The following is an 18,416-nucleotide window of genomic DNA, read 5'->3' on the forward strand; positions in this document are numbered from 1 at the left end:
AGAAGCACCCACTGAATCCAAATCCTTGTGTTGACCCGGTGAAGGGGTGTAATGGTGGAAAGCTGTAGAGGCCTCTTTAATGTCTGTCATGCTGACAGCAAGCAGGTGTACAGTGTCCACACTAGTTAGAGCACCAAGCTGATTTAATTTTCGCTATTTACATATTGAAATCAAGAGGCAACATTCACTAATAGCACTGCTGTGTGTAGTTTGTATGGTGAAAGTAAATCCTGAAGCGGTATTTGAATGCTTTCTGAACCAGTGGCAACATGTTTGTGCATCAGAATAGCTGCCCAATTCAATACTCCAGTACTTTTGGTGATTACTCTAGGCAGCGTGGCTAAGTACAAGCTTGAGAGAGTGTTGTATCCTTAGCTACACAAATGCAGGCCCAGAGCCTAGCAAAGTAAGCTGCATCTCCTACAAAGACTAATCTGTGACCAAACAGAGGCTTAGAAAATCAGTCAATATCAAATGAAGAGGCTCATTTAAAGAACCATTGTGATAAAATATAAAACTTCTCTTTTTAACCTATTTTCACACCAGCCATTTTTTTTTAATTTTACAAGCCTTTTTTAAATAAAACTATATCATATACAATCATTTATGCCCAACGTTAAGCCAAGTTGTGCGCATGGATTTTCCCGCTCGATCTCTGTGAGCTCGTTCCTCCTCAGTCTCATCAAAGTGTGCAGACACCTGCCGTTTCAAACAGGCCGGGCTCCAAGTTTGACCCACGTTATGCACCAATCGTCCACGGGGCAGAAGTGGACGGGTCATCGGCTTCCTTTATCCCCGATTCAGATGGCTCCTCATTCGTTCAGGGACAAGATGATGTCATCCTCAAGGTCAGAGTTGTCAGAGCTGTCTGTTTGTGTGATAGACAAATACAGATTTAGAAATGGGGAAAGTGAGATTTTGTGCTGAATAGGTCATTGGGTGAAGGATGAAACTGCTAAAACGGCAAAAACAAAGCAGCTTTGGAATAATGTTAAGGAGCTTTAAGTCCACTCTGATTTTTCTTCTGTGCGTCTCAACGTCTGGAATAAACCAAGACAGCATTTTTTTTTTTTTTTTTTTTTTTTTAAAATTCCACTGGGGGGGGAAAAAAAAAAAAAAAAAAAAAAAAGGATGACCAGACAGGCATGAAAACAGAAATCTGACAAAACAGTTGTGCTGCATCATTTATATGACACCAGAGCTGTATTTATTAAAAGATGCTTCTAGGTTACATTCCAACATTTCTCATCTATCTAACCCAGTTGTTTATACAAAGGCACACATTTAGTTTGTTAATGTTATAATTACAAAAATGTTTATGTGAAACTGTAATCAATATAATGCTGATCATGTGATTGTACTCACAGGCAGGTGTGCTGATTAATGGACAAGCATAATTTATGTGCTTTCTCATATTACACTTTCTAGTGTTTAATACACTTAAAGGCCAATTTGTTACATACGCCTGCTCAACTGCTCATTAAATGTCTAAATCAAATGGCAGCAATAGAGTTCATTTAGACACATTGTCAAGTTATCTTGACAATGTGCCAAAGTTGCCAAAGTTCAAACTGAGCAACAGAATGAGGCAAAAAGGTGATTTTAATGGACTTTGAATGTAGCATAGTTGTGGCATGAGTGACTTGTTGTAAATATATTTCAGAAATTGTATTTTACTGGTATTTTCCTCACAAAGAGAAAAATTATTCAGCTGCAGTTAACCCTAAAAATCTGGGTGAAAATGCCATGTTGGTGCCAAAGGTCAGAGGACTACTGTGTGCTCAGATAGTAGAGTCAAAATGTGAGCTAAACAACATGAAAGCATGGATAATATCCATCCTGACTTCAGTGGTGTAACTGTATGGAGGATATTTTCTTGGGCCCTTTAGTACAGAGTCTTAAACTTCACAGCCTACCTCAGTATTTTTCCTCACGAGCACCAAATGACAAAACAATTGACTCAAGGTGCTTTATAGTGTTAAGTAAAGGCACAACAATAACACAGAAATCGTCAACAATCAGACAACACTATATGAGCAAGCACTTGGGGACCATGGGAAGGTAAAATTCCTTTTTAAATCAGGAAGAAACCTCCAGCTCAAGGAAGGGCAGCCATCTGCTGCCTCCATCTTAGTCCTCTATCTTGGGGACAGTGTACCCATCTTATGATGCCTGCTTCCAGCATGATAACACGCCATGTCTCAAAACTAAAATCATCTTAACTCGATTCTTGAACAAGACAATGAATGCATTGTACTCAAATAGCCTCTGCATCCACAAGGTCTCACGCCAAATTAGTGCCTCCCTGATACAGTTTGCAGTCGACAAATGCAACTGCATGATGTGTCCACACAGACCAGAATGTTTCCAGTCCATTCCTGAAATTATGTCATGAAGAACTAAGGCAGTACAAGCAAAGTGTACCTAATAAAGTGTCCATGTTCTGTCTATGACTGTCACCTTCACTCTTCAGGAGGAAAAAACAAAAAACAAACAATACCCCTGCTGACTAACAGCTCAGAAAATAGGCTGTACAAACTACCACCCCCCATTATAACCCAGTCTTTGATAGGTGGCCAAGTTTCAGAACATAGTGGCAGCAGGTAGTTTGGCACACCAACAAATGTCCCTCCTGTTTATAGACTTAATCAATTTAAAATACACTGTAATTAAAAGAAAAAAGAAAATGTACTGGCATCACAAATATTTTCCCCATTCACGTTGACTGGAGCAACTGAAATGTTACTATTCAAATGAAAAAACAAAACAAAAAAAAAACTTCATGCTGCTATAGCTGGACATGTTTTTTTCAGGTTTGGAGTCAATTAAAATGCTAGACTTATTAGAGAGCTTTGGTAACCATCTTACAAACGAGGTTTGCCAGATAGTTGTAGTTTCTCAAGATACTTCAGGATTTAATCTAAAATATTATTTCCTCTTATCGCGAATGGCCTCAAAGCAGCCACACACACACACACACACACACACACACACACACACACACACACACACCTCTAAACTGGTCATCTACACACCACAAGCAGGCTAGAAGACAATTAAAAGCTAAATCAAAAGAAAATTGCTATAGCCTGAAGAACAAGGTAAACTGTAGACCCTCTGCTCACCATTATCGCCATCCAGATCGACATCATCATTATCAGAGTCATCCTCGTCATTATCGTCGTCATCCTCATCATCATCGTCATCATCGTCGTCATCATCTGCAGCATCAACATCCTCTTCGAGGAGACGCGCTACTTCTTCATCGGAAGGAGAGAATTCATCGTTACCGTCATCTTCCTCTTCGTCATCTTCATCCTCTCCGCCGTTTTCATTCTCCAGCTCGGCGATGAGGGGATCCGTGTCAACATCGTCGTCTGAATCCTCATCGTCGTCATCATCTTCCTCCTGATCGTCATCCTCCTGCAACACAAACAGAGAAGGTCAGTTGTTAGAAATTTTAGTGTTGCGTAAAGGAACCAAAGAGGTTGCATCCAAAGCAAAACAAACAACAAAAAATAAATAGTACCTGATCCTCCTCGTCTTCCTCCTCTTCCTCTGCCAGTCTCTGCCGACCAACTTCATACAGTCTGCACACTGTGTCAGTGTTGACTGAGTCTTGGTTCTATGGGAAGGGGGGACAAAACAGCATTTTCATGTATTTTTGGAAAAATGGTCGCAATCATTGTTAAAAATGTGATGAAAAGGAATTTACCTCAATCACGGCTAGGTAGCAGTCTTTTGTATCTGTGCAAAGGTCAAATATATTCCTCTTTACATCAATAGTGGCTGAGAAGAGGGGGGGAAAAAAAAAACATGTTTAACGAAAGTATTACAGTGGGTTTAAAAATATATACGTTCATCAATACAGAATATAAAATATAGAATATAAAAAGTGACAGTGATTATTATTAAATGAATAAAACTATAAGGATCAATTTGAAATTTGAGCTAGTTAAATGTAGGAACCCTCACCAATGGGTTTATAGTCTGTGGCATTGAAAGTCCTGAATGATGAACCAAATGGACTTTTCATCTGCATTTCCATCATGTCGTCTTCATCATCAGCTTGCAGCATTGCTACAAAAAACAAAAGCCACAGGGAGAGATGGAGAGTAAATAAAAGGAACCCAGCAAGCTGGTTAGCTTTGGTTCTGGCTCCTCAGTGGTTGAAACGCTCGCTGTACGGACAAAGCCAGTACTGCACGCCCATGGCTCTTCCTGTGAGGTGGCATGAACCAGCTGGTTCTTTCTGTTGCCAGTCCAACACTGAGCTTTCAGTCCATATGGCTCTGACTGACTCTGTGGTATCAAGTAGTTTGCGCGTGAGCATGCACACACACGCGCACACACACACTCACTCTACCGCTGCAGGCTCTATTCACACCTTTCACCAAATACACACGTGCTCACTTTACCTCACACTTACCAACCTTCTACCTAAACACACCTTTCACACACTTGTACTGACTGTGAAGTGAGTTGCAGGCTTGATGCCAAATGTGCTACATTACCCATCACGCAGTGAATTCTGCATTTACCTCCATAGATGACAGTGCCGCTGTTGTTGAAGACTATTCTGCACTGGTCCAGAGCAGGAACCGTGTGGAGGAGGTGGAAAGTGCGCAGATCCCACTAAAAGTCTCAGTTAAAGACCACGATATAGAAACAAGAACAATAAATAACCATTCCCAAGACAACCCTAACCCTAATGGAATAAATATTTTATGCTCAGCAGTGAAACGATTCCCAATAGCAGTCACAGTAATTATATTTACAGTGAAAGTCCACTGTTGACAACTATTCCTTGACCTGTAATTATGCATTCACTTTATCTCTCCATTGAAATGGTTCATTAAGAAAGGGTAGCATTTTTGGTTTTCCATCAAACTCATCAAAACAAGAATTTTACCAAATAAATATTTAAATATCCTCATCCTTACAAATATTCCCCTCACTGTTGGAGAACAATAGTGAGAGGTATAAAATGGTCTAAAGATCAAAATAACAAGTTTACTGTAAAAGTTCTAAAACTGCAGTTGTACCAACCCAACAATGAAAGGATACAATTTCTGTGTTGATGATGACTTCAAGGCCGTTTGGATGAAACACTCCACTGATGTTCATGTTGAACTTGTCAAACTTGTGGATGGCCTGAGCCGTGCGCACATCCCACAGCACACCGTCATTCAGCACCAGGTCGTCCGTTGGGTTGAAGGTGGCGCAGTTTCTCTTGTAGTTGTTAGCCAGGTCTGGGTTGTTTAGAGTTAGAGTAACCTGACCAGTCTGGATATCATATATCTGGTGAAGAGAAGTAATGAGAATGAACATTTACCCTCTTGCTGGATGCTTTGTTTTTATGCATTATGGAAAACATACGTACACGTGCTACGTGCTCTTTTGTCCCGATGACATGATCTTGTGAAAGCTTGCTGAACTCCACATAATGGTCGCCCAGAAACGAATGCCTAAAGAAATAGAGAGCATGATTAACATTTAAGCAAAAAACAAAGTCAGCAGAGCACTTTAGTCTCATACTGTAGAGAATCTCGGGGTTAATATTGCATTGGTTAAACTATTCAGATGAATAAAGCCACATGCTTGTTTTCCAGAAAGACTACAGCCCAGAGGCCATTATTGTGCATAGTTAAACCACACTCCCTTTGGCAGCTCCTTTGACAGATTAAAGCTGCTATACCACTGGGCAAAGATCACCACATACATAGAGGCAGTAAGATCTCGACAGACTTAATCAGAAGTCACGTGGCAGCAGTTTCTAATAATTTCATACTCCAAATATTTCAATTATGCATTTTACTTAATGGAATGTGTTTTATGTGCACTTCAAAGTAGCTGGGTAAATATGACTTCAGAGTTTTGTGAATGCATTGCTTACTTCATGATGAACACCGATTTCATGCCCCACAGTGCAGACAGCGGGTAACTCCAAGAGGCCGACGTTAAGAGCAGAGAACCATCCTAAAAAGACACGAGATCCTCTTTCAGACACGTTTTCAAACAATACAGTTCTAGAAAAAGCAATTTTCAACAGCCTTGATGTAAAAAATTATAACTGCATCCCATTCTCCTTTCTAAAAAAATTGTTTGTTTTTTTTTAAATACATAATACTTGAAAATGCAAATGCATTTACTTTCAACACTTAAACACTTGACAGGATGTCTTCTTTAAACATTTAGTCTCACTGTATGAGTGGTAGAGGTTTTGAAGATTTGTCATCACTCTTGTTTAAGGCATCTACATGCCGAGATTTTAGCAGTCTTGTAAGTTTACTGCAAGGCACACTGTGTGACACAGATCTAATCAACCTTGGGTACAACACGAGTATGATGCATGTGGATTGTAAGACGATGACGCATGGCTGCAATCCCTCAGCCGTTTCTTTCTTTGCTCTGTCCTCCGTGTTGCAGTCACAATAACAGCTGGAGGACACATCATACAAACAAGCCTCCTGCTGACTTTTTTTTAAAGAAACCTAAACATTTTGTTTTGCACGAACATCTTTTTTTTTTTTTTTTTAACCTAATTTTGATTCTGAGAAAAATACGATCCACATATGAGGACATTCGCTTTAAATTTTGATAGAACAGTGGCAGTACAACGTAAGTCAGGGGTGGGCAACTCCAGGCCTCGAGGGCCGGTGTCCTGCAGGTTTTCGATCTCACCCTGGGTCAACACACCTGAATTAAATGATTAGTTCATTACCAGGCTTCTGGAAAACTACAAGACATGTTGAGGAGGTAATTTAGCCATTTGAATCAGCTGTGTTGGATCAAGGACACATCTAAAACCTGCAGGACACCGGCCCTTGAGGCCTAGAGTTGCCCACCCCTGTCGTAAATGGATATCAGGCGCTTGTAGAGCAAAATTTACTATTTTAGTCTAGAAAACCCAAAATGTGATGTCCACATATGTGGACGCCAGGTCCTAGTAGGTTAAACATAATAACATGACACATGTTTCAAGCCCATAATAAATAGCACGCAATTTAAAATCCACACTGATGATCAGTGTGGATTTTAAAATTGTATACATTTTTTTTTTTTTTTAAATTTATTTACTTGTGGTTCTCTCTACTAACCCGTGATGGCTCCAGGTGAGTGATAGCTGAAGTGTGACAGCTGTAGCTGGCTTCCTCCTGGCCTGTAAACACATTGTAGAGTTTGAGCTGCCCCGTACACGTTCCGAGCATCAGGAAACGCTCACGGGCTGAAAAGGCACAACACATGAATCCACTTTCATCCTCGTCTGCCTCCCTGAACACAGAGATGGGACGGAACCTGGACAAAGAAAATATGAGGAATTACATCAGTGGTTGTGAGGGGCCGATTAAATCGCACTTGAGCCTCAGAAACAGAAAATGAAACAAAATTATTTACCTGCTAAAAATAAGATGCCTGTCAAAGCATCCTCCATCTACACCTCCATATTTTGGATATATGACTCTCCGCGTGTGTCGGGATGTGAAGTTGGTGGGTGCTTGGCGTCTCTGTTTGGGCTCAGGGCACTGATGGGGGGTGAAGAGGGAAAACGGTGGACAGGTTGCGACAGGGTTTTTACAGCGTGCATGCTGTTCCCTCAGGTACTCTGTAATAATGCTGTCTAATGCAGGGGGAGACGGCAGATGCCTGTCAAACTGTTTCTTCATAGCCGGGCTCTGGCTGAAGGCCCCATGGTCAGACTTCTGCCGCAGCACCCGAGGTCTTTTACAACTTACTGTACTGCACCCTGTTTGCCGCTCACGTGAGAAAACAATTCGCCCAATCAGTGGTGAGCCACTGTTACAGTGAGGGACAGATGTTGATGGGAAAGCAGAAGAAGCAGCAGCAGGCATTCCACTGGGCTGTGAAGTTGATGGACGTGTCTGAGGGTGGCTGGATCCTGGAGTGGATGAATGAGAGGGGTTGCTTCCAAGTCTTGATCCAACACCGTTGGCCAGCCGAGGTGTGCGAGGCAGAGTAGCAACAGGAGAGGCAGGAGGGGGAGGGGCAACAGGTGGGTAGGTAGAAGAAGAATGCGAAGAGTGAGACAAACATGCCATCGGGAGATCTGCCTCCTTGGTGAGTGTGGTGGCAGTATCATGCAGGCCTTTGGCCACAAGATGGTTCCTAATAAGCAGCAACAGCTCTTTTTCAGGGAAGGTGATCCTGGACTGAGCAACCACACTGGCCCTTTGCAACCATGCCAGAGACACATCTGTACCAATCAGCAACGGTTTCCCAGAGATTCTTTCGATCAGCTCTGCAGCAAACTTGCAGAACTTGACATGTTCGCTGCGTTTGTCCTGGAGCACAGGCTCCTTCATGAGCTGCTGGATGTGTCCGCTGCTGAACAACGGCAGCTTGCTGATGATTTGTCTGACAGAGCTGGAGCGAGACAGACCCACCAGAGCTTTACAGGCCAGAGCTCGGATCTGATCTGCATCTGTAATGGGCATCTTCACTGTCAGCAGGGATAGCAGAACCTAGAGGACAAACACAAAGTGTAAGTTATAAACAAGGGCTGAGGGCATAAGCGAAAGTGTCTTGATCAGGAAAGCTCCCAACTGAGGAGAATAAAACAATGGTGTCTAAGCAGAGGGCATAAGCAGCAGCAGACTAAATCTGTAAATGTTAATGTAGGTTATTCAGTGCTTTAGCTGATCTCGTTATCATAGTGCTTTAGTAAAAGTGCTTTTATTGTCATATTGTATGCTTCCTTACATCCTTCCCCAAACTGGAAATCATTCCTCATTTTCTTTTAAGGATTGTTCAATCCCTTAAATGCACAAAGAGAGAAGAAGCTTCTGAAGAAGTTTAAAGGGAATCACATTTACAACTTTATATCTCTTCCTTACATTATACCCTCACTGTAGCGCAGCCATAGACCAGGAGAAGAAACATAATGGAAATCCTACTAAAAAGAGAAAACTACCGTCCCACTATTCTTTGCTGAGGAACACCTCATCCAGCTGGCTTTGCTGAACTTGAATTCTGTCTGTGAAGTCAAGGTGACTTTGACAAAATATGTTTGTGCAAAAAAGATGTGCTGCTAGCCGCTAGTGCTTCCCCTCAGCCTCCTAACAGATGCATTTATGGTTTAAATGTGAAAATTGAACATCGCCTCATTTTTGGGTTATCGTGCTGGCAGCCTATCCATGGGTGTAACCCGGATTGATCTATGCTATCTTGCCCTATGGTAGCTGGGATAGGCTCCAGCTCCCCCGCGACCCTGAATTGGATAAGTGGAAGAAAACAGATGCAGGTTGTGATTTTATACACCATCATTTACATGAGACGATGCCAAATCCTGGACAACCTCAATACATTTAGCTGCAAACTTAAGCTAAGTTTACAAGAAAACACCACATCTTTCTTGCAGTCTTTGAATTCAAATGTTACAATGTTTAGGTAGTTTTCTGTCTGTAATGTTTCAGCTGCACTGGTACAGGTTTCAGAAGATCCTTAGTGTGTAAGTCAGTGGAGTACATCAGTATATAAATGTGGGTGGTTGTGGGTTTAAGAAGTTCACCCTTTAAGTGTTACCCATTATAAAAGCTATCAAATAAATCTGTTTCATTTACCACTCCAGCTCCTGTCACTAAATAAGATATACTTTGATCTGCCAGAAGGCCATTTTTGTTAGTGCTTTAAAAAAAAAAAAAAAATGCCAATATTATCTTTCTAACATTAAAACCACCCATTTTTTTTGTGTGTGCTGTGCGTTAATTCTACCTTGATGCCATTGTTCGACTGCACTACATTCCACATCTTAGTGAGCACACTTTCGTTTGCTTTGGTCTGCTGTGGAAGGCGACGACGGGGGGTTCCTGCAATGAACTTGCCAATGCTGGACATGCGTTTATCTGGAGCGCAAACGCAGTTGATGACAACCTGCAGTGCTGACTTCTGAATTTCTGCATCATTCACAAATACCTCTCCTTCCGCGACTGCCAGAACTATACTCATCCCTGAGAGAACAAAACAAAACAAAAAGATGAAATTAAAAACCTTGTAAAGGAATACCTGGAGTTACGCCATATCTCAAAAGGACTGGGCAAAGGTTCCACAAAATAAACAAATAAAAACAGAGCTGCTCCATGTTATTGCATTCAGTGGGTAGTGATAATAAATTTTGATTTTATTGTGCAAGAAATTCTCTAATGGCTCTGTGAACAGATGGCCATATAAAAAGCAATTTGAATGTGTCACCATTTAGTGAATACCACTGATATACAAGTAAAATGAGACTTTTTAATATTAAAAGATAATAATGTAATTGTATTTGATCTTTGATAGATGAATGTCAACTAAAATGGAACAACTTACCAACAGTGGAAACGGTGGATCCTCCCTCATCAAGCACAGCAACAGCCTCGGATAACAGCAGCTGAGTCTTGGGAACAACTGTGAGGATACTCAGGATGTCAAGGGCATAGCGCACAGTGTCACTCCTACAAAGAAAGAACAATAACCATCACTCTGAGTGCACTGATAAAACCTACTGTCTAGAATATGTATGAAAAAATATGTATGAAAGGCATTTTAACAATGACTGCTATGTCAATACCTGCCATAGTAGGTCCTCCAGTCACAGGCAATGGATATAAGCTGCAGGAGGAGCTGAACACATGACAGCTTGTGAAAGACCTCTGCTGGTTCCCAATAGAGTCGCGGTGGACCGTGCTCGATCAGAAACTCCATCATTTCCACAACCTGCTCACGGCTATAGCTGACAGCCTGAAGAATGAGACACCATCACTACAGATTACTTCATCAAAACACATATGCATTACTAAATACAACATAAAATACTTCAAAATGTTTAACAGATAAAAAGGTCTTCTGCTTACCTTGTAGTACGGTTGTGAGTGAATGGGGGCACCGCCCTCTGTGCGCTGAAGGGATTGCTTCACCTGCTCCACCTTGATTGCCAGATGGGCCTCAAAGTACCTGCGCAGCGCCATGCAGGTGTGCTTGGCTGTCTGCCTGCTGGAGAAAATCTCATCATCACTCAGCAGCGCTCCCTGATCTTCGGGATTCAGGATCTCCAGTGTGCTAATCTGAAAGCAGTCAGTTCATAGCATAGGAAAGTACACAATTAGGATCTTCTACATTTGAAGAAAGGCAGTCAATGCCGTACCCACATTATGTTATTTTCTATAAATAACACATTTACTTTTACACATTAAAGCGAGGACTGCTGGTTTGTCTTACCAGATTGACGAGACGTCGGAGGCCGTCCTGCCTGTCGAAAAGCTCCAAGACTGCACGGAAGGAAAAGGAGATGGAGAAGAACATGGTGGCGTGGCAACAGCCGGATGCATGTGAACATTCCAGCAGCCACAGCGTGTAGCCGACTACATCTGACAGGATGGAGTGAGGCAACATGCACACCTTGAGAAGAGATAAAGACATGAACATAAACATGAACTGCTACTAGTATTAAAGTGTAGCTTCTAATCAAAAAAATTATATTTGACTGACGGCACAGAATTATGTCATCTTCTACAGATCACTAACATAGTATCATTATGTTAGTCATCTCATTTCAAATTTTTAACAAGTGACTTCATCTTAGTCCACAAAATAAACCTAAAGCAAAATAAGGATACAATAGCCATTGCTGTATATTACTGTGACTCTCCGTACCCTTTCCATGGCATCCTGGTTATAGGCAAGGTAGTAGAGGCACAGTGACACTCCAGTAGCTGCCATTGAAGGCCTGGGGATTTCCAGCAACTTCTGAACTCCTCCATGAGCAACAAACTCTGCAGCAAACTTCTTGTGCAACAGCAGCGAAGCCAGATACTGTGAGGATGAGAAGAAAACAGGAGACTTTTGAGCACCTTGTTGCGCTTCAAGCACCGTGAAAGGTCGACTACATGAAACTTTGTTTTACCTTGAGAGCCTCGAAGGTGAGCTGCACATCATTGGTCTGTTTTAAATCCATGTAATGCATCAGCAACTCCCGAGCTCCCTTCTGCATGAACACTGCCAGCAGCTGCAGGTAGGAGAGTGGGACAGAATGTACTTTAAAAACTTGTCAATGCCTGGTCTGTCTGCTAGTTTTTTTTTTTTTTTTTAATTTCTTAGATGAACCTGAAATGTATAAGGTCACACCTAAAAAAAAACAACAACACATTTTTAAACATAATCAGAAGAGAAGTTTAAAAAAAAAAAAAAAAAAAAAATTATGAAAGACTGACATCTGCTGGTAAACATGTGCCAACACACAAACACAGTCAAACACATGAACTACAAATGATTAAAACTCATATTACAAGGGCTGCATTAAAACAATATTATTTAAAACTTGTATAATCCTCAACAGTCTACAAAGAACACTAGTCTAAAATGCCCAATGTTCACTATCATATTACTCCTTAAATAAAAAAAATAAAAAAAACTGAATTTGGAAATTGAAGTCATTTAAACTAACAGATTATAAAAATATCAATCCATATCAATTATTCAGCTGATCTTTGCAGGTTTAAGCACTCTATAGGCTGATAAAAGTGGACCAACCTCCTGATATTCCCCCAGAGGTGTGAGATACTGCAGGATTAGCCTCTGCTCAATCTCTGGGGTCAAAGGGTACAGATGATAGTTGTTACCAATCACCCAGGGGCTCATCTCAGTCCAGCTGCTGTTGGAAAGCTCACTGAAGTTCCTCTCTGGCTCTGGCAAAGAGAAATTTAGCTTCTGTTTTGAGGTCCTGCCACTTTCCCTCTCAGCTCTTCTTTTTAGGTAACTGCTGCCATCAGACATTCCTTGGTTTGCCAAAGATCCCGGAGCAGACATGGGTTTCATCATGGTTTTCACAGCCGAGTTGGCACGGCTGCTGGTCTTGTGAGGGGAGTTAAGACGGAACGAAAGCTCGTTTTCAGGCTCCATAGTTGAGAAGGAAATTTCACCATCGTCCGGCTGTCCCGTCCCCTCCTTTTCAGCTCCATTTTTCCCTGGTGTGAATGGCTTCTCTTCAAAGCCTCCGTCAACAGTCTCCTCATCCAGAGGTAACAAAGGCTCGCTCAGTGTCTTCCTGGGGCTGGGCCGCTTGATATCCCTTTTGTTCTCAGCATCTTTATTCTGAAGCTCACGCAACCGATGCAGCATCAAAGGCACCTGTCAAAAGTAAAGAAGAAAAAGCAAGCTGCTTTACAACACCTACTGGTTCTGATCAAACTGCTGGAAAACATTTTTAAATCACCTGTTGTATTTACTTGTCTTATCATTGCATGCCATTACCCTGTTAATGCAACCTGATACATAAGAGAGTAGAAACCTCCACTGACCAAAACAGAGTTCTCCTCTCTGTAGTTTGCTGCAATGTCTTGATTCTCCATGGCACCTGCCAGCAAGCCTGTGGCATAGATTCTGAGGGGCTGCTCGGCCTCCTGAGCCCACTTAAAGAGCCTTTCAACTATGCCCTCCTAAGAAGAGCAAACACAGGAGTGATGAAGCACATGCAGACACAGAGTACCAAATTTCATCAAAAGGTGGCTCTTATTTTTCTTTGCTCAAATAAGAATGCATGACTTTCAAAAAAAATTCACAGATTTGTACAGATGTAATTTAACTTTTTAACCTGACCAAGGATCCGCACACCAAGGACGTCACTAGTTTTGTACTTTTTTTTTTTTTTTTTCTCTTCTCATAGTGAATGTGGATTCCCTTTTTAAAATAAAGCTTTAAGGTCTTGTGTTTTGAGAAGCAGTATGACATTTATCTTCATGGGTCAAATAATACAGCGCTGCAGTTAAATTTTAACTTGTAGACTGGACTGTGACACAACAAACAAAACTGACTTCTTTAGACAGTGTTTTTAAAAGTGATGGGGTGCTCTGTCAGTCAGTATCACCGCCTCAAAGAAATGAATCTTACTTTGTGACCAAACAGACCAGAAGTGAAAACTACCTGATGTTTGAAACTCAAAAACATCAAAGCATAGTGAAAGAGACATCGCCATTTGGGCCTTCTTTGATTTTTCAGGTTCTGGTTGCAAATTTGCATTGTGAAATGTTTACAGGGAAGTGGAAGGGCAGCAGTCCGTTATCTGATGCTTATAAGATGATCTATGATGCAACAAGTCATAGATCAAAAGCAGCTAAGCAAATAAACAGAGCAGTTCAAAAGAAGAAAGAGCTTTTGGTTTGTTTTGGAATGGCTTAAATAAGCACGCTGAGAGGAAGTGATATTGCCTGATGAGCGCTGTTCAGTCAACGACAGTTGTTTGTGTGTGTGGTGGTGCAAGTCCCATAAGCAGCTACAGGAAACATCTGAGGGTGGCTGTTACTGCTGAAGCAGGTTTAAAGAGATCTTAATTTCAGTTGCAGCCTGTACTGTTATTTATTGCTCAATTTGTTTAATATACTACAGTCACGGTGTTTCTTAAATTGGGACTTGATGAATTAAATCAAATAAAATCAAATAAACACAATAAAATCAAAATGAAACCACATCTTTTTGTTCGAGTCAATTTACATACCTTTAAACACTGAATACACCTGATTAAGACACACATCTTCAAAACTCCAAAAAATGTGTTACAGGCTATAACAATAGCTGAAATATTGTGTCTTCCATTTTCTTCCAACCAGAAAACTTGAAGACTAAATCTCACAGTTATCTCATAATGAAGTCAGGAGTAACATACTTTTTCTTGAAACACCACAGCTGTCTCCAATCCAGGCATGATGTTTTGAAGCAGGCGACAAGCTGCAGCATTAAGGGAAAATTCTCTGCTGGTCATCACGTAGCTGTTCACAAGCTACAAAGGGAAATAAAGATTAATTATCTTCTGAGTGAGCTGCTAAAAATGCCCATTATTTTAAAGGTAACGTTCTCAAATCCATCCAATAATCTTACTGCGTTCATAAAGTCATCATTCTTGAACAGGATCTTGAGGAGGTGCCCTAACATGCATTCTGGATCAGCTCTCCCTAGTGGCAAAAAGGAAAATGTGAAAACATAAATTACACTTAAAATCAGCAGTAGACTTGCAATTCTATGGTCGCCGTGTTTGTCATACCAGGATGTCGATCATCAAAAGGGTCAGGATCTGCTTTGTGGTACTCCTCTGTCTCCTTCTCAACAAGCTCTGAGATTCTGAAAATTACAGCGCATGAGCACGTTTAACTCTTTTTAACTAACCCTCAAATCATCCTAATTACACTGCATAAAACAGTCCTTTGTGAGGCCAGCTGCTCTTTCTTTGCCATTTCTATCCGTTACAATGGTTGAGATTTCTATTAAACATGGCCAAAGTTTTAAATAAGAGGTCACCATGTAAGTATTCCCTGTGAGTTCTTTCTGCTCTGGGATTTGTATGATGTCAGTGCAATTGACAATATGATGACCTCATGCACACTGCTCTGGGTGTGTGCAATCCTTACTTCTGAAGAAATAAGCTGGCCTAAAGGGAGGATGCTCTTAAACAGTGAGGGTGGCACAAAGTACCAGTATACAATAAATAAGTATTATTTTGTGTCAATCATTCAAAACGAATTCAGTACAACTACACTTGAACTTTGTTGTTGTTGTTTTTTAAGAAAATTACAACTTCATGTGAAAAAAGGAGCTTGAATCAAAAATCTAGATACCAAAAACCAAAAAAGTCTAACCATTTAGCCAAAAGCAACAAATAAACAGTTAAAAAGGATAACATTAAGAATAAAGTGAAAGTATAAGGTTTGTTGAACTAGTAAAAAGCTAGCTCAAAGTAAAAATAAATGACTGCAGCTACATGTGGGATAAACAACAGAAGTCTGAGAATGAAGACTAAATTGAGTAAGTATCAGGAGGTAATGGGAAATTACACACAGTCAGTTCTGCCTCTGCATGCTAGTACAAATGTACACAATTTGCCACACTGACTCTTCAATAGCACGATGAGGACTTAAAACCTTATCTGAAGTACTTTGAATTAGAATTCAATTTGAAACATCACAGGTGGTTTCAACAAAGGCCTCTGGGGTCATTACAAAGGCTGGGTGCCACCAACATAAACAATATGCAAAGCTTACTTGGTGAGGATGTTGACCAGGTCCTGCGTGTTGCCCTGTTGCTCTCTCTCCCATTGTTCAAGTAGAGAAGTCAGCTCTGCCTTGGAGTCCACACTGGCAGATGCCGATGCCATAGCACAGCCTGTTAGCACAGCACAAAAATGCACTTAACATCATGTCTGGATTAGCCTCTTAAGAAGCCACGTGTCATGCTACTTATGTCAGTTTTAACATTTTTCCGACAGCCCAGAAAAAACACAATTTTAGACTTAAAAAGATACGGAAAGAACTCACACTGGTTTGTTTGTGCAGTAATTGCACATGGGTGCAGGCCGAAACAAAACCACCTACTCCAAAAGGTCTCAGTGCGGTTCCAGATGAACTCTAGAGTGGTTTGTTTATAGTGTGAACCTGATCCGATCCTAACTACCAGGTGTATGTTGTAAGTCTGCGTTACAGAACTTCTCGTAGTTATGTATACTTTGTATTCTGAATGCAGCAAGATACTACAGCTGTGCAATGCTCTGTAGGGGTTAGCAACTAGCCATGAAATGAACGCAAATTCTCCATGTTCTCCAATAGCCCAGAATACAACACCTTCTTCCTGCTTTACTTTTGTTGCCAATGAGCAGCCTGAAAATTCGCATGTGGATTGTTGTGATGCATTTTGGTTTGCTTGCTGTGTGGAAACCCCCCCCGAAAAAAAAAAATTAAAAAAAAATAAAAATCAGATAACCAAATCACAGGAAAAGCGACAACTTATCAAGACCAGAAAAAACAACCTATGGTTGTGAAAATGCCCTTCGATTCATAAGACCTGTTGCCACTGATTTTCAGTCCAGTTCTTGTGTATTTTCGCATACCTCAGCCATGTCTTCCCATTTTCCTTAAGCAGGGCTTCTTGAGAGCCACCTTTCTACTCAGACCATTTCTGAAGTATCAGCGAACAGTAGATGCATCGAGCCATCCAGTTTATCCAAGTCTTTGCTTAATCCCCCCCACATTTCTTCAAGGAATGACTTTCAGATATTGTTCGTTTGATGCAAATACTTTTAAACCTCCCACTTCTTTTCCCCTCCAATTGTACTTTTTTGTTGTTGTAATTTTTCTCTCTTAAGGATACGAGATACGACAAGTTTTCCACTAACAGTCATTTCCTTTTTGGTACAAAAATACCATTTTATGCCTGCCACACTTACCTTTGGTGATCAAAAATTTGACCAAAGACAATGCAACAAATGACAACAGGTTTCCAGTAATAAAGTGGCTAAAGATACAATTTAAAATTGGTTTTTTGTTTTGCTTAAATGACTTCTAGGTCAGAAGTAGTACAACAAAATTGCAATTTAAGGGATTACGTAGGCAAAATAACATGGCACAAACTTGCGTTCGGGGACCTTAGAGTTTTGGTGCAATTAGGCATTTACCTCATCTGCCCAGTTAATAATTTAGGATCACTGAAAGAATTTATTTATTTGTGCACTTTTTACAGCTTAGCCCACACTCGTGTGCTGCCACTATCCGTAGCTAATAATAGTTTAAAATAAAAACAACACCACGGCATTATTAAAGGGGAGCATGCGAGAACTTCGGTTGGCTTAGTCTGAAGGTTGTTTGGCTCCAGTCGGGAGAACAAAGCACGCTGACTCGCTCCGTTGCTTTTTCACAGCTGAGCGTGCAGCTGCAGCAGTCCTCCAGGGACTGCCGCAACTGTCAAATTTCTGTTTAAGTCAGTGTTTGCTAAAAATATTTTCTGTTCTTTTTGAAACACATTTAAACTCAAATGCTTTCCTTGTTTTCCTACACGCACTTCACCTTAACCGAAACAGACAGCAGCAAACTCACATCTACTGCCTGTTGCGATGTTTGGCTAGCTGTTAAACAAGGAAGCTAATGTACTTAGCACACTAAAGTAGCCACTCTTCTCTTCCAGTACTACAGCTTGCAGTAAGGACGAACTATCCAGAAATGCAAAACCTGTCATTTTAGATTACGACAACACCTTCCTGCACATGTAACACAGCACTAAGGAAGAAGCTAGACGTGAACCTACAGGTGAACCTGGATAGTTAGCTAGCATGCTAACTTTACCTTGTTGTTCCGCTCAGTTCTTGCTCGTTTTTCTCAATTTCACAACGACTCGCATCCACTTGTATTAGTCCAGACTTAAATAGCCGATAACTGCTTATCAATGCATCGATCACTGACTCACAGCCTCAGCTTAATTTGCTTTATTGCAGCCTTGTGTTGACGGTTTATTATCATTATGGCGAACACGTTCTGCGCGTCATTTTACCAGCGACCGGCGACTAGTAATGACGAAATCAATCACGCAGCAAAACATTACGAAATATTTTTAATCAGAGCTTCATTTTTCAAAACAAATATTACACAATCATACATATTAAAATAAAA

General features: G+C 40.9%; 1 protein-coding gene across 2 annotated transcripts; it reads right to left on the bottom strand.

Annotated features, from left to right (window-relative positions):
• LOC120719092 (DDB1- and CUL4-associated factor 1-like) lies at positions 1 to 18,365 on the bottom strand. 2 transcript variants are annotated; one of them, XM_040007991.1, is made up of 25 exons: positions 18,093 to 18,365; positions 16,023 to 16,143; positions 15,029 to 15,105; positions 14,866 to 14,939; positions 14,654 to 14,767; positions 13,293 to 13,430; positions 12,526 to 13,122; positions 11,900 to 12,001; positions 11,650 to 11,808; positions 11,215 to 11,394; positions 10,851 to 11,060; positions 10,568 to 10,737; positions 10,327 to 10,451; positions 9,733 to 9,968; positions 7,399 to 8,483; positions 7,101 to 7,299; positions 5,897 to 5,979; positions 5,384 to 5,468; positions 5,068 to 5,301; positions 4,542 to 4,635; positions 3,976 to 4,080; positions 3,716 to 3,789; positions 3,530 to 3,625; positions 3,126 to 3,423; positions 1 to 868 (listed from the first exon to the last, which is right to left on the bottom strand). In XM_040007991.1, the coding sequence occupies exons 2-25, from the start codon at positions 16,133 to 16,135 to the stop codon at positions 813 to 815; spliced, it is 4,704 nt and encodes a 1,567-aa protein (XP_039863925.1). In that variant the 5' UTR covers positions 16,136 to 16,143; positions 18,093 to 18,365; the 3' UTR covers positions 1 to 812. The 2 variants fall into 2 exon arrangements, with proteins under 2 accessions (XP_039863925.1, XP_039863926.1); XM_040007992.1 differs by lacking the exons at positions 14,654 to 14,767; positions 14,866 to 14,939; positions 15,029 to 15,105; positions 16,023 to 16,143; positions 18,093 to 18,365 and adding an exon at positions 14,486 to 14,620.
• Positions 18,366 to 18,416: the final 51 nt, after the last annotated feature.

This window comes from Simochromis diagramma, unplaced genomic scaffold, assembly GCF_900408965.1.
Source record: "Simochromis diagramma unplaced genomic scaffold, fSimDia1.1 OVJJ01000545.1, whole genome shotgun sequence".
NCBI classification, from domain to species: domain Eukaryota; kingdom Metazoa; phylum Chordata; class Actinopteri; order Cichliformes; family Cichlidae; genus Simochromis; species Simochromis diagramma.